At 38.8% G+C, this 15,714-nt stretch overlaps 1 protein-coding gene across 13 annotated transcripts in view; it reads left to right on the top strand.

Moving 5' to 3' along the window:
- Nucleotides 1-15,714, top strand: part of LOC133544520 (R3H domain-containing protein 1-like) — a 155,183-nt gene that overhangs the window by 44,660 nt on the left and 94,809 nt on the right. For all 13 annotated transcript variants that reach the window (XR_009804663.1, XM_061889927.1, XM_061889929.1 and 10 more), the window contains one exon: nt 6,195-6,386. Coding sequence is in view for 12 of the 13 variants with exons in the window: in XM_061889927.1 (XP_061745911.1) it covers nt 6,234-6,386 (153 nt within the window). In the remaining variant the exon portion in view is untranslated. The remainder of the gene's footprint in view (nt 1-6,194; nt 6,387-15,714) is intronic.

The raw sequence follows: 15,714 nt of genomic DNA, 5'->3' as shown, positions 1-15,714 counted from the left end.
AAAACACCCAATGTAAACAAAATAGTAAAATCACATTGATCATTTAAAAATAATCTCTTAAAATGAAGGCGCAAAATGAAGGAATATGTAAGAAATGCTTAATAAAGTGTGACAAAGTAGCGCAAAGTGTGAAAATGTAAACAGAGAAACATGACATCTATTTTCTGCAGCCTTAGTGGCAAGAAGTTACAGCTGTGCTCTAAAGCAGTGGTCCCCAACCACCGGGCCGCGGCCCGATTGGTACAGGGCCGCAGTATAATTTTTTATTCATTTTTATTTAAAAATATAAAATAAAATGTATTAAATCAACATAAAAAACAAAATATACACTTACAATTAGTGCACCAACCACAATAACCTCCCTTTTTCATGACAAAAACGTCCCTTTTAAAAAAAAAAAAAAAAACAAAAAAAATCAAAGAAAATAACTTTTTTTTTTTAAGTGCCATACTGTCCAGGTGACTCATTTATCCACAATTTCTTAATTATTTGCCTTTTCTCCTCACTCCATTTAAAGAACAAGATGGCGCAACCTAACTTAATAGTTGATACTTCAAGCTGATTGGCTGTTAGCGTCACTCTCACTGATCAGTGATCACTTCCTGCGTTGCTCGGTTACCAGGGAGCGAGTGCCTCTGTTCATGCAACCAACCTTCTGCTTTCTTTCGACAAAGAAGAAAAAACATTCTCTGACATTTTATCAAATGCATTTTTGAAATATTGATTACATGTCTATTGCAATGTACTGTATATTGATATTGTTTATTCGCCCACCCCTACCTCACAATGTACACATGGCTTTGGTCATGCGAGACTTCATTACTTACCAAATGCCCTGCAAACACTCCGCTAGGAAAAAAAAAAACATCGATTGTTGATATTGCAAACCGAAGTATTCACAAAAAAAGAGGTTATCGGAGTCTGGTATGCTTTTTTTTTCTTTTTTCATTTTAAATAACCTAATTGCCAACAGAAGGCCTCATTACACTGTTCGCACCACAGCGCTACTAGTCTAGCCAGTAGGGCTGTGAATCTTTGGGTGTCCCACGATTCGATTCAATATCGATTTTTGGGGTCACGATTTGATAATATATCGATTTTTTTCGATTTTCGATTCAAAAACGATATTTTTCCGATTCAAAACGATTCTGTATTCATTCAATACATAGGATTTCAGCAGGCTCTACCCCAGTCTGCTGACATGCTAGCAGAGTAGTAGATTTTTTTTTTTCAAACTTTTATAATTGTAAAGGACAATGTTTTATCAACTGATTGCAATAATGTAAAACCAAAAGTAATGAAACAAAAATGAATATTATCAACAACAGTATCAATATTAATTATAATTTCAGCATAGCAGTGATTAAAAATCCCTCACTGACATTATCATTAGACATTTATAAAAATAATAAAAAGGAACAATAGTATCACAGTGTCTTACACTTGCATCGCATCTCATAAGCTTGACAACACACTTTGTCCAATGTTTTCACAAAGATAAAATAAGTCATATTTTTGGTTCATTTAATTGTTAAAACAAATTTCCATTATTGCAATCAGTTGATAAAACATTGTCCTTTGCAATTATAAAAGCTTTAAAAAAAAATCTACTCTGCTAGCATGTCAGCAGACTGGGGTAGATCCTGCTGAAATCCTATGTATTGAATGAATACAGAATCGTTTTGAATCGGAAAAATCGATATATTATCGAATCGTGACCCCAAGAATCGATATTGAATCGAATCGTGGGACACCCAAAGATTCACAGCCCTAATGTTTGGGAAACATTTTATTAAACAAAACCAGTTTTCAGGGCAGTAGAAATAGATCAGAGCTGTTTGTTTTATGGGGGACTGTATTTAATCATAGGACTGGCACCCAATGTTAACAAAAAAGTGTAGATTTGGAATCAAGAATCCAATCGTGTGATGCTCAAAGATTCATAGCCCTACTCGTCACTCCCATGTCTGACTGTGTCCCCTAATAAAGCAATCGATCTCAAACTTTTTAGAAAAGAAAGTCTGTCACCCTTCACTGTCCCGTTGCAAAATTGTGTTTGGTGGAATGAAGGATGCAGTAAACGACAGAATACTGATCCACTGGCTCTTGGCAATATCTGTCCAGTAATGCAAATATTTCAACAACTCCGGAGATTTCACCCATCAAAATGTCAGTAAGAGACACTAAATATTCAAAGGAATGTGCAGCACTCTGGAGAATTAGGCTGTTTTCTCTCAGAATGTAAAAATAATGTAAAGCAGCAGCAGCAAGCCTTGCTTTTGTCAAACATCTGACAGGTCATTGAAATTCAGCATCGGACGCTGCACTTGCCAGCTGTGTTTTAGCGAGCCTCTCGGCCCGCCACAACATTTGCTCGACAGAAGAACACAGGGGGCTGCGCCAGAAGTCAATTACTTTGACATGGAGGAATTGTCTGCCACTCGATGCTAAGCACCACCATTAGGTCGGAAACTGTAGAGGAATAGGGACGTTGGGATCGAGGTTTTATACGGCTAATACCTATCATCCATGAGTGAGATCGACCGATACGACCACATTTTACGTTTTATTTAGTTATAGTAAACAAATACAGAACGGCAGTGTTACAATATCAACACTATTTCAACTATTTCTTTATTTTATATACATAAATACACACAAACAAATATATACAAGAATATTTTTTAAACCACAATGAGCTTTTCTAACCTGTAACCTGTTTTGAAAAAAAAAATTGTTATTTTTATAACGAATAATACATCACGTAAATCGGGTTGAAGCAATTCGGAATCGAGTCGTCACCCCAGAAATCCAAATGGGATGGAATAGTTAAGTGCCCAAAGATGAAAAAAACTGCCATACTGTTGAGTAGGGATGTAACGGTATGTGTATTTGTATTGAAACGTTTCGGTACGGGGGTTTCGGTTTGTTTCGGAGGTGTACCGAACAAGTTTCCACACGGACATATTAGGTAGCGCACCGCACGTTGTGTAAACAATGCACACCGAGGCACAACACACCGCATGCTAGCAGCGACCGTACTAGGACAATATGTAAAAGCCAGAGCCGGAAGACCCTCCTGCCTCGTTAACATCTCCCGTTTGGGAACACTTTGGCTGAGCGGGGCGATACAACAATGGAGGACGGAGGTTTGCCGACATTGTTGAGCAGCAGTAGAGTATGCTTCTGCCAAGACGTCAAACATGCTAATCCCTTTGAAGCGTCACCACCGCATTCAAGCAGGCTCTCCTCGGCGAGTCAGGCAGGGCTGGAGCAATAAAAAATGTTTTTATATCAGCAGATTTAAGACCATCCATCCATATATTTTAAACCGCTTGTTCAGTCCGGAGTTGCGGGGGGTTGCTGTATTGCATTAAAAACTAGATTTTGACCCACTTCTATGGTGGAAGAACAATAAGCCCATATATCCTCTTACTGCCAAATTAGCCAGGCAGGGGGGGTGTAAAGAAAAGTTAATTTGAGGCTGAGTTGACTTGAAACTGTTTTTTGCACTTTTTATATGTAGAAGAAAAGTTTTGTCATTTCAAAAAAAGCACTTTATATGTAGAAAGGTTTTGTTTAGAAACCATTCTGAGCCTTATCTTTTTTAGTTTTTATTTTATATATGTTGACCACATAAACCCTGGCAATGGACACTGTATGTATATCTACGTATGTTATGCCATTGTTTACAAATTTGTTAAATAAATAACCAAAACATTTATATTTGGTTGTTTTCTTACTGTACCGAAAATGAACCGAACCGTGACCTCTAAACCAAGGTACGTACCGAACCGAAATTTTTGTGTACCTTTTACACCTCTACTGTTGAGGTTATTTCCCGTATCATCCGCAACTTCTTTGCTCTGTTCAGCAAACTTTTGCTTTCTCTTCTCAATCCATACAAAGAATCAAGAAGATAGCACAACCAAACTTGACAGTTGATACTGTTACCTGATTGTTTGCTATGGTGTCAATCCCAGAGTGATAAATTCCCGTGTTGCTAGGTTACCAGAGAGCGAATGCCTTCGTTCATGCAACCAACTTTACTTCAAAACTTCCGGTTTCTTACAACGAAGAAAGAAATGTATACACCAATGCATATAACTTAATATCGATTTTCTATCGCGGTATATTGTGATCTATTGTTTTATCGCCCAGCCCTACTACACAATAACTAATTAAATGCAAAAACTACCATTCGCTACTCATTTGAAGTTGTTTGGCTTTTGCCCTGAAAGTCATCCTGTATCCAGTGACCATGAAGCAGTTTTTTCTATGGGAATAGTGGGCGACCGCCAAGGGCAGTAAGCCACTTCTTCTCGACTATAGTTAGTGGAGTGGGCGTCAATTTGCTGCTGAGAAGTTGTGTCAAGAGGTTGTGCGTGTCACTCACTGTCGGAAGAAAAAGGCAAGGGGCAGGGGACGTGCCGGCGGGAGATCGATTTGCGACTGCAGAGGTTGTGTGTGACTGAGTGAAAAACACAAAGGCGAGGGATAGACTTGTAAACAAACTGCTCCCAATAAATTGTATGTCCCCCATACATGTGATTTATTGGGTTGTGTGAAATGATGGTTTAAAAATGAGTATTAAAAAGCACAAATCTATGCGGGCCGTTGTGCTAATACATTATGTATATGCATCATGTAAATGCAGGCACAGTATTCTTTTTTTTTCCCTGTGCCTGAGGATGAACTCTTAAGTTCATGAAGGACAAAAGTTTTTGCAAGCTGAATCTTATTAAAACTTACTTGAGTTCCGCTATGTCACAGAAACCTCTCTCTGGACCCGCCATCATCATCATCAATCATATGCCGTATGATTGATGATCCCTATGCCCCTAAAAGGATGAGCTTTCACAAAACCCCACCTCTAAACCAGCCTCCACCCGCCCCAACAACCGTTGTCTAGTTTTTCGTTATTAATAATTCTGGAATTAAAAGTTTAGCACAGGGGTGTTGAAACTTTTTGACTTGGGGGGTCGCATTTGGGCTTAACATTCAAAGTAACGAGATAAACAGTGGGGCAAAAAAGTATTTAGTCAGCCACCGATTGTGCAAGTTCTCCCACTTAAAATGATGACAGATGTCTGTAATTTTCATCATTGCTACACTTCAACTGTAAGAGACAGAATGTGGAAAAAAAAATCAAGGAATTCACATTTTAGGAATTTTAAAGAATTTATTTGTAAATTATGGTGGAAAGTAAGTATTTGGTCAACCATTCAAAGCTCTCACTGATGGAAGGAGGTTTTGAGCCAAAATCTCACGATGCATGGCCCCATTCATTCTTTACTTAACGCGGATCAGTCGTTCTGTCCCCTTAGCAGAAAAACAGCCCCAAAGCATGATGTTTCCACCCCCATGCTTCACAGTAGGTCTGGTGTTCATGGGATGCAACTCAGTATTCTTCTTCCTCCAAACACGACGAGTTGAGTTTATACCAAAATGGATGGATGGTTGATACAGCAGATTATATATATATATATATATATATATATATATATATATATATATATATATATATATATATATATATATATATATATATATATATATATATATATATATATATATATATATATATATATATATATATATATATACATACACACACACACACATACATATATATATATATATGTGTGTATATATATATATATATATATATATATATAATGGTTAAATAATAATTATTGTTAATAATATGTGAAATTTCAACATTGTTTACTTCCACATCGACCTCTTTAAAGTTTTTTAATCAATCAGAAATATTAAGCAGATAAAAAGTGCCAAACATGGAGAGAGAATGTTTTACATTTTTCCCATTATCCCTTGTAATGGATTTAAATGGGTGTAGTTTTGATTTTTTCTTATACCGATTGAAATAGGATGTGTTAAGAACATGCTTGTAGAATTTTTGTGCTGGTTGATTTCTTTTTTTCTACATCATGACTAGGGAAGTTTGTTTAGATGGGTCATATAAGTAATTACTGTGCACACATTTAGATTGAGGTACAATTAATGGCCACTGACTATTAGTGTAATATATGAAAACACCACGCTTGGCCAAATTGCTTATTGGACTAGTGCCGGCGGGCTGTACTTTGTACACACCTGGTTTAGCACCTTGGTTTTTTTAATATGTGAAATATATATAAACTGTTAAGATACTATTTGTATCTCTCTTTCAGGTGCACCGTCTTCGCCAACATCTTCCTCAATAATTTGCAATGAGAATGTCTGATAAAGCTGACACTGAAACAATGAAGGTTTCCGAGGCTGACGACACCGCGTCAAATCGAAAGGACAACGCCATTCAGTCCGAGGTGTCTGACAAGGCTGACAAAGACGATCCTGGCAGCATCAATACAAAGGAACCCAAGGTAAAGGTTTTTGTCATCAATTGAATTTGAAAACCTATCAACCTTTTTAACACAAATACACACACATGATATGTGCGCATCCTTAAGAATATCATGACTATACAAAATTAAAGGCCACAAAAACATGCATTTGACTGATTCCTCTGCATTGAGCACAAACTAAGGATGATATTCTAACCTGGCAGCTTTTTTCTTATAAAAGTCTGTAAATTATATTTAACTGTAAAAAACAAAAAGACCCAAACTTGATAATAAATTTCAGTTGCTGATTTGGAAAGGAATCTCTTAGCGGGCAAACAGACATATTTGTAGCAGACTTCCTCTGGGTCATTTGTCAATTTTCTATGTTGATAAAGCAAGTATGTCTAAAAAAAAACATTCAAAAATAATGCTGAAAATGCAGTAGTTCCATGCTCATTTGCATTGGATATTCCCATATGTATGCTACCGGCTAGCATTAGCAATTTAACATGGCGATTTCAACACCTCCAAATTTGGTAATGAAAACTGCACCCAAGGTGTATGTAACCGTCAAACCGCCGGTGTGTAATATGTACATTACTTGCAGTATAAATACTTTGTAGGACTCGACAAAAGACAATATTGGCATAGGCAACCCAATGGCAAAGCCTACTTCTAACTACGAAAACACACCTCGGACTGAAATGAATGCATAGCTCGGTTGGTAGAGTGGCCGTGCCAGCAACTTGAGGGTTGCAGGTTCGATTCCCGCTTGTGCCATCCTAGTTACTGCCGTTGTGTCCTTGGGCAAGACATTTTACCCACCTGCTCCCAGTGCCACCCACACTGGTTTAAATGTAACTTAGATATTGGGTGTCACTAGGTAAAGCGCTTTGAGTCACTTGAGAAAAGCGCTATATAAATATAATTCACTTCACTTCACATACTTGCAAATGAGACTTAGAAGTGTAAGAAAACAAAACATAACAAGGCAGCACAGATTGTTGTATCCGCTCACTGTTAAATGTTGAATAAAAAATATATATATATTGAATTTTTATACACATCAACATAAAAGAACCGAAAATCTAGATACTGAGAATCGGTACCATATCGGTCCAATTGTGAAAGGTTGCATGTTTCCGAGACATGCCTTTCAAAATAAAAGACCCATATTGGATGGAGTTAATGAATGTTCTTATATTAAAATTGCCGTCCGTCTCCCACACAGGTCATACATAACTCAGCAGTTGAGAATCACTCTCACTTTCCGCTAAGTTGCAAAAGCTGTGACCACCCGAGTTGCTCCACATAGTCCAAACAATAGAGACAAATATGATCGGAGGCGTCTTTTTTTTCTTTTTTTTTTTTTTTGCCCTCAAGCCAGCTCAAAAGTCTGGGAATATGGGAGGGGTCAGCAGCCTAATGAACTCTGAGTGGGCTGAGTGCACTTGATAGCTCGCCTACTTTTCTCCACACTTGACTCCATGAAAATTCAGTAGCAGTCAGCGTCAAATGCAAACTGCCTGGGGGATATGCTGTCACCTGCGGCATTCCAGATGATTCACCCCCTTGCTGCTTCAGCACCGAAAATATATCCTGAAAAATATAATTAGCGCCAACTGGAATAATAACACAAGGCTTGGCTCCCCCTTAGTGCTGACCACAGTGAATATCTAACTAAGAACTACATTGTGACTTTCTGCATTTCATAGTCTACACTTAAGATATAGCAGCTAATGGCCAAACTAACACCTAAAAAAACAAATAGGGCTGTTGCAAGGCCACTCTGAGACAGCTGGACAATGAAAGAAAGAGTTAAATGAATGTCATGCTAACAAAGTGTTTACATTTTTCCATAATACATTTGCTGTAATTAGTTTACATCAAGGGTCACCAACCTTTTTGAAACCAAGAGCTACTACTTGGGTACTGATTAATGCGAAGGGCTTCAAACTTAAATAAGTTGCCAGAAATAGCCAATTTGCTCAATTTACCTTTAATAAATAAATTTATATATATATAAAAAATTGGTATTTCTGTCTGTCATTCCGTCATACCTTTTTTTTCCTTTTATGAAAGGCTTTTTGTAGAGAATAAATGATGAAAAAAACACTTAATTGAACGGTTTAACAGAGGACAAAACAGGAAAAAAAAGAAAATTTAATTTTGAAACATAGTTAATCTTCAATTTCGACTCTTAAAAATTAAAAAATTCAACCGAAAAAAAGAAAACCAAAAGTAACTAATTCAAATCTTTTTGAAAAAAATAAAATAAAATAAAAATTATGGAACATCATTAGTAATTTTTCCTGATTAAGAATAATTTTAGAATTTTGATGCCATGTTTTAAATAGGTTAAAATCCAATCTACATTTTGTTAGAATATATAACAAATTGGACCAAGCTATATTTCTAACAAAGACAAATCATTATTTCTTCTAAACACCATAAATTTAGTTTTCTTATCATTTAATGATAACTTATTAACATCAAACCTTTTAGCTGAATTAACTCAACCTCTATTATCCTCAAAAGTTCCCTCAAGTCTTCTACACGTTTGTATCGTCTGCAATCATAATAAATTGTAATTTATTAGATACTGAACAAATATCATTTAGGTAAAGTATAAATAACTTAGGTCCCAATACCGAGCCTTGAGGAACCCCACAAGTTACTCTTCTTGGCTGTGATTTACTCCTATTAATTTCCACATATTGAGATCTGTTGCTTAAATAACTACTTAACCACTGTTGTGAAACCCCTCTTATGCCATATCACCCAGCCTTAGTATCAATCAAGCGTATTTGAAGCACGGACGTTCCCTAAACCCCAACATTCCTAATTTAGATGGTTTTAAGCCCTGGGGAAACATTGGCTTCATCCTTAGCCCATGCAACACCTCCAAGTATTGTAAGAATCAGCTAAAAAGTTGTGCTTAATCGTTCTGATATAAACCCGCCAAGAAAATAACCTCATAAATATTCCTTATCCGAAAATGTGTTGACATTATTCTTTTGTGGTCACAGGAAATACGCCCGGTAAGCCACTGCCCTTTCTCTGCAAGGGAAGGTGAAATGCTAGGAATGTTTTTTTTGTGGCAGCGATGCAGGCGGAATAAGATGGGGACAAAAACAGGCTAGCGGGTGATTGTATGAGTTTTGGGTGTGTACGTGGGACTGGAAAGCTCTTAGATAGAGGAGGGGGTGAACCGAGTGACTTTGCCACCATCTGTCTCCAGCTCTGTCTCCCCATCCTCTGCTGGTGGCCGTCCTACTTTTGCTGACTTCAGCCCTTTCCCCTCTCTCCCCCGCCGTTCCCATTCCTTTCCCCGCTGCCGGCATTGTTCATTCCCCAACGGCCCCACGCCACTCAATTAGCTGGTGTTGAGGCGCGCTCACGGTCCCAAACCTATTACACCTTCCCCACCCACCCCCCCGCCTCCATGTTACCTCATATTTAAAAGGGTGCGTAGGTCACAAGCGCGAGAGACGGGCGAACTGCGGCATGTTTCAATTTTTTTCCTGTGCAATTTCTGGCCCTCGAGCTCCATTGGAGAGAGGGGGGTTGTCCTCTTCCTTTTTAGAGGACAGGCAGGAAGGACAGAGCTTCATGTTGGGATTAGCAAGCACAGGACAGAGCTTTGGTGCAATTTATATTGGAACATCTCCTGCTAGGTCACCTACCTTACCCACCTTGAATCCTCCATGCTACGATGAGGCTCTGTTAACGCGTTGTCATGCGCAGGCTCAGGCACTAGTAGAGCGTGAAACACCGAGGCACTGAGCTTTTGCACCCGCTGTTGGGTGCCTGGCCTTTCACTGCCCCGGGTACCCACCTCCCTCTCGTAAATGTGAGTCGCATGATAGCAACAGGAATCTCAGAGCAAGTCTAGCATTGATCCAAGTTGTCACTGCCAAATGCCTGGCCTTTGTTTGCTGTATTGATTGTGTCTGCTTGAGGCAACGGCCATTCAATGCAACTGCTTTTGCGCATGTGACAACTGTTTTTTTTTTTTTTATTGAACAATAAACAAGTGAAGTATTTTAAAAAAAACAACAACAACAACCCATCGATAAATAACGAGCACCTAACGCAAGGAGCTAATAGGGCTTGGCCAAGTTGAATCAAATCAAATTGACTTTATTTATAAAGCACATTTAAAATTTACCACAGGGGTAGCCAAAATGCTGTACAATGGACAAGTTAAAAGATAATACGAAGACCGAGCAAACAACACAACACAAACAGAACATGATAAAAAATAAATAAAACATAAAAACTAGGGCTGGGCAACGATTAAACATTTTAATCGAAGTTAATCGCACTATTTCTCAGATTAATCGCGATTAACTGCATTGTATACGCAAAGCCCAATAATGAATTCAAGAGTAGTGTGTAGTGCACCTTTATTGGAATATTCTCCCACATGAACAAAAGCGCCAAAACATTTGTTGTGCAAACACAATTTAAATCAGTCCTTGTTAAACAGTAGCAGTTAAATAGCATATTTTATGAAAATCAACTCAAAAAATGTAAATACAAACATTTAAGCTTATTGCCACTGCCAGGGTATTTAAGTTATCCTGTTTGTTATGGAAAATAAATATAATCTACATACAAATCTCTGAGCCACAATCATAACATCTGAACAGGCAATTTCTGATGTAACAGCAGAAACATTTTTTTTATCAGGGATCTTATGTTTAAAAAACCTATATTATAGGTAGTGGGCTGTTTTAGGGAATTTTTGATCAAATTATCCTTACTAGCAATATTAATAATGTGTTTATTCTGCGTAGTGCACTTAAAATAATTATGACCACATCTAGGAATTGATATGATGGGAATTTTCCGATTGTTTGCTTGGTGCTTTGATAAACTGAACGCATCATATACATGGTACTATATTGTGATGTTATGAGCCAGGGAAATAAAGAACTACCCTACCCAGCATGCAACAGGAGTGACGAGCATGCGCGGTAGCCCGGTATAGGTTGTGTCGCCATGACGGCATCTTGTATGTTGTGATATGCACGCTCTGAAAGCAAACGTTAAGAACTCAGCCAACACGCCTCGTCTGCATTATTCATAAATAGACAGACAACACATATACTCCGCTGCTTCACAGGCCGCCGGATGTAGCCGGCAAATTATTCCCATGCTAGCTAGCCGGTCTAGCAAGCACGTGTCATTCAGTCCAAAACGGCCCGATCTATCCACATCCAGAATTGTCTGGCGGTCGTAAGTGATCCCGGAGTGACCACGCTGTAAGCCAGCCAGGAAATTTGCAGAATTGTCCGGTATTTTTGTCAAATGTTCCATCTTTACCAAGAGCCCTTCGACACCGAAGCCAATCCGGGCGACGCCGTCTTGTTAAGAAAAGGCGTTAACAAAATAAAAGCATGTAAACCACATACGCAAATGTGGGATAAAATAATTGTCGGCCTTAATAGATTGATGAGTTAACTCGTAATTAACGCATTAATTTGCCCACTCCTAATAAAAACATAAAAAAACAGGTTCACAGCAGGTGTACAATGGGGCGCCATTGCAGGATGGATATCACTTAGTGTTAAAAGCCAAGGAATAAAAGTGTGTTTTTAAGAGAGATTTAAAAACAGGAAGAGAGGAGGCTTGTCTAAAACTCAGAGGTAGGTCGTTCCAGAGCTTGGGAGCAGCAGCAGCGAAAGCTCTGTCACCTTTAAGCTTCAGCCTTGTGTCACGGACCGTCAGTAGCAGCTCATCGGCCGATCTTAGGGATCGAGTGGGGCAGTAAGGCTGAAGGAGGTCGGAGAGATATGTTGCCGCGAGGTTGTTTAGAACATTTATAAACAAATAGAAGGAGTTTAAAATTGATTCGATAACGCACAGGGAGCCAGTGAAGGGACGCTAATATAGGGGTGATGTGCTCACGTCTGCGGGTCTGTGTTAGCAGACGGGCAGCAGAGTTTTGCACGAGCTGCAGGCGGGCGAGGGAGGCCTGGCTGATGCCGACATACAGGGCATTGCAGTAGTCTAAACGATTTGAGATAAAGGCGTGAATTAATTTCTCAAGGTCATGTCCTGACAGAAGCGGTTTCACTTTGGCTATTTGGCGTAATTGATAAAAGCTTTTTTGAACGACGCTGCTGATTTGTTTTTCGAATTTAAAATCTGAGTCGAACTTCACCCCCAGGTTTGTGACACAGTCGCTGAGATACGGGGTCAGAGTGCCGAGGTCAACGTTGGGGGAGGGAGAGCGACTTGGACCGAACAACATAACTTCTGTTTTGTCTTCATTTAGACTCAGGAAGTTAGCTGAAAGCCATGCTTTGATGTCGTGTAGGCAGTCAATGAGACGTTGAATTGTGTTATTTTGTGCCATGGGAATATAGATCTGGCAATCATCGGCATAAAAATGAAATGCAATACCATACTTCCTAAAAATAGAACCAAGGGGGAGAAGGTAAAGCGCAAATAAGATTGGGGCAAGGATTGACAATATATACTATTTTGTAGTGATGGGTCAAACAATACGGAGGCATCGATGCAGTATGAAACCCGAGGGATTAGGGCTGGGCGATATGGCAGAAAACTGTATCGCCATACAAGTTTTTCATATTTGTCCGCATCTATAAGTATTGATATTTCTAATGACCTATTGAAATGTGTACCAGGTTGAAAATATCATATTTTCCGGACTATTAAGCGCACTTAAAATTATTTTTTCCCCCTCAAATCTCAACAGTGCGCCTTATAACCGAGTGCGCCTAATGTAACAAATATTTCTGGTTAGGCTTACTGACCTCGAAGCTATTTTATTTGGTACATGGTGTAATGATAAGTGTGACCAGTAGATGGCAGTCAAACATAAGAGATACGTGTAGACTGCAATATGACTCAAATAAACACCAACATTTTATATATTCTATTGAAAATGTAGAACTTTACACACGGTGCTCAAAAATGTATCAAAATGTTTTAGTACGACTTTGGCAAGCTATTTGTGTATAAGGTTAAAGTTAAAGTAAGTTAAGGTTATAGTTAAAGTGCCAATGATTGTCACACACACACACTAGGTGTAGTGAAATTTGTCCTCTGCATTTGACCCATCCCCTTGTTCACCCCCTGGGAGGCGAGGGGAGCAATGGGCAGCAGCGGTGCCGCGCCCGGCGTTAATTTTTTGGTGATTTAACCCCCAATTACAACCCTTAATGCTGAGTGCCACGCAGGAAAGTAATGGTCCCACATTTATAGTCTTTGGTATGACTCGGCCGGGGTTTGAACTCCCAACCTACCGATCTCAGGGCGGACACTCTAACCACTAGGCCACTGAGTGGGTAAGTACGACATATCTGACGTTTTGTTTTGCAATATTATACAAAAACAACTTTTCTTACCTTCTGGTACCTGCTGATCTGTATTTGGGATCTGCATGAATCCTGAAAATTTGCGCGCGTCTGCCTTTGTAGTCTGTGGCGACACCGTTGTCGATGAGCTTTTTTTTTCTCGATATCTTCTTGTTATGGGACATTCATCCTCCGCTGTTGCCATTTATAATACAAAGTAGTGTAAAATTCTTACTTATATCTGCCATGAAAGTGCTAAAACATTCTGGGATAGTGAGTTTCTATTGTCCACCTAATTAACTTTAGTTAATCGAGAGTTCCGGTCGGACGGTTTTTCACAGGACACATTTCTGGCTGATGAGGAGATGCTGTTCCTTTATCGATTTAAGTAAAATCTAAATGTTATTAAAACAGTTAGCTCCATCTTTTGACACATCTTCCACGCCCGTCCTTGCACGCTACACCGCTACAACAAAGATGACGGGGAGAAGGGGAGCCAAGTAAATAAGACCGCCCACAAAACGGCGCATCCTGAAGCGACTTGAAGATGATCTGTAAAACATCATCTATGCAACATTCTGACCAAAGAACCACCAGTACATGTTATGTAAACCACAAGGAAGTGTTTTACACTTAGAAAAAAAATAACAAAAAAAATATGACTCCTTTAATGCGCCCTATAATCCTTTGCACCTTATATATGAAAAAAGATCAAAAATACACCATTCATTGCCGGTGTGCCTTATAATCCGGTGCGCCCTATGATCCGGAAAATACGGTATTATAAATGTAAAAATTTTTACTGAAAATATAACCTTCCTCTGAATATAATCCCCTCAGCTATCAAGGCAGAAAGTCGATGAAATATCAATACTAGAATAGATAACAATGTGAACAAAAATTACAATAAACACTTAACAATAATCTTATTTAGGTCTAAAAAAACATGAATATGTAAGAAATGCCGAAAAGTGCAACAAAATAGTGCAAAGTGTGAAAATAGAAATTTGGAGAAACCTGAGAAGAACATGTATTTGCAGGTTTAGTGCCACAAACTAATATTGTGCAGCAATTATGGAAATATTATTAGACCAAATTATTATTTTAAAAAATAGCGCAATTGGTATATTTTATAATTAATTTTTGTTATACAGTCTTACACTTTAGTTCCTACCTGTTTCCGTACATCCAAATAGGGAATGGACGTGTGTTGATAAGAAAAGAGGTCTGTTTGTAAAAAAAAAAAAAAAATCCAGAAAACTGCCATAATGTGGAGGTGACTTTTCCTGTTTTATCCACTATTTCTTCGCTCTCTGCAGCACTCATTTGTAATTTATTTCGCTTTCTAAAGACAATCGAAATCAAGATGGTGCAACCAAAAGTGATGGTTGATACTGAACGCGATTGGCTGTTTAGCGTGTCCCTCCCATTTCACGACCACTCCCTGGTTGGCGATCTTACAAAACCGCGAGTGCTTTTGTTTATGCAACCAACCAAGTTTTATTCTTTCCGTTTTGTCCGATCCAAAACATTTTATCGAACGCATTTTATATTGATATCGTTCTATCCGCCCAGCCTTACGAGTGATACTGTGTCCCTCGATATCTTGAGGTCTATGTCCCTTTTAAGGAAAAAAACATGTCATTGATACAGCCTTGTCTTTTTACTGTGAAGCGCCAAACTGTGTTTATCAGGAAACTTGTCTTTTGGCTCACAAGTGACAAACTTAGACAAACTTTATTGATCCACGAGGGAAATTGCTCGTACTGGAAGAAGTGTGTGGTGTTTAATGTCGGTTTTTCGTCAGCATCATCGTTCCAAATTAAAGTTAAAGTACCAATGATTGTCACACACACTCTAGGTGTGGTGAAATTTGTCCTCTGCATTTGACCAATCCCCTTGAACATATCCTGGGAGGTGAGGGGAGCAGTGGGCAGCAGCGGTGCCACGCCCGGGAATCATTTATGGTGATTTAACCCCCAATTCCAACCCTTGATGCTGAGTGCCAAGCAGGGAGGCAATGGGTCCCTTTTTTT

Source organism: Nerophis ophidion, linkage group LG27 (assembly GCF_033978795.1).
Source record: "Nerophis ophidion isolate RoL-2023_Sa linkage group LG27, RoL_Noph_v1.0, whole genome shotgun sequence".
NCBI lineage: Eukaryota > Metazoa > Chordata > Actinopteri > Syngnathiformes > Syngnathidae > Nerophis > Nerophis ophidion.
The sequence above is the reverse complement of the archived record's forward strand: the minus strand, read 5'-3'. Positions and strand labels throughout refer to the sequence as shown.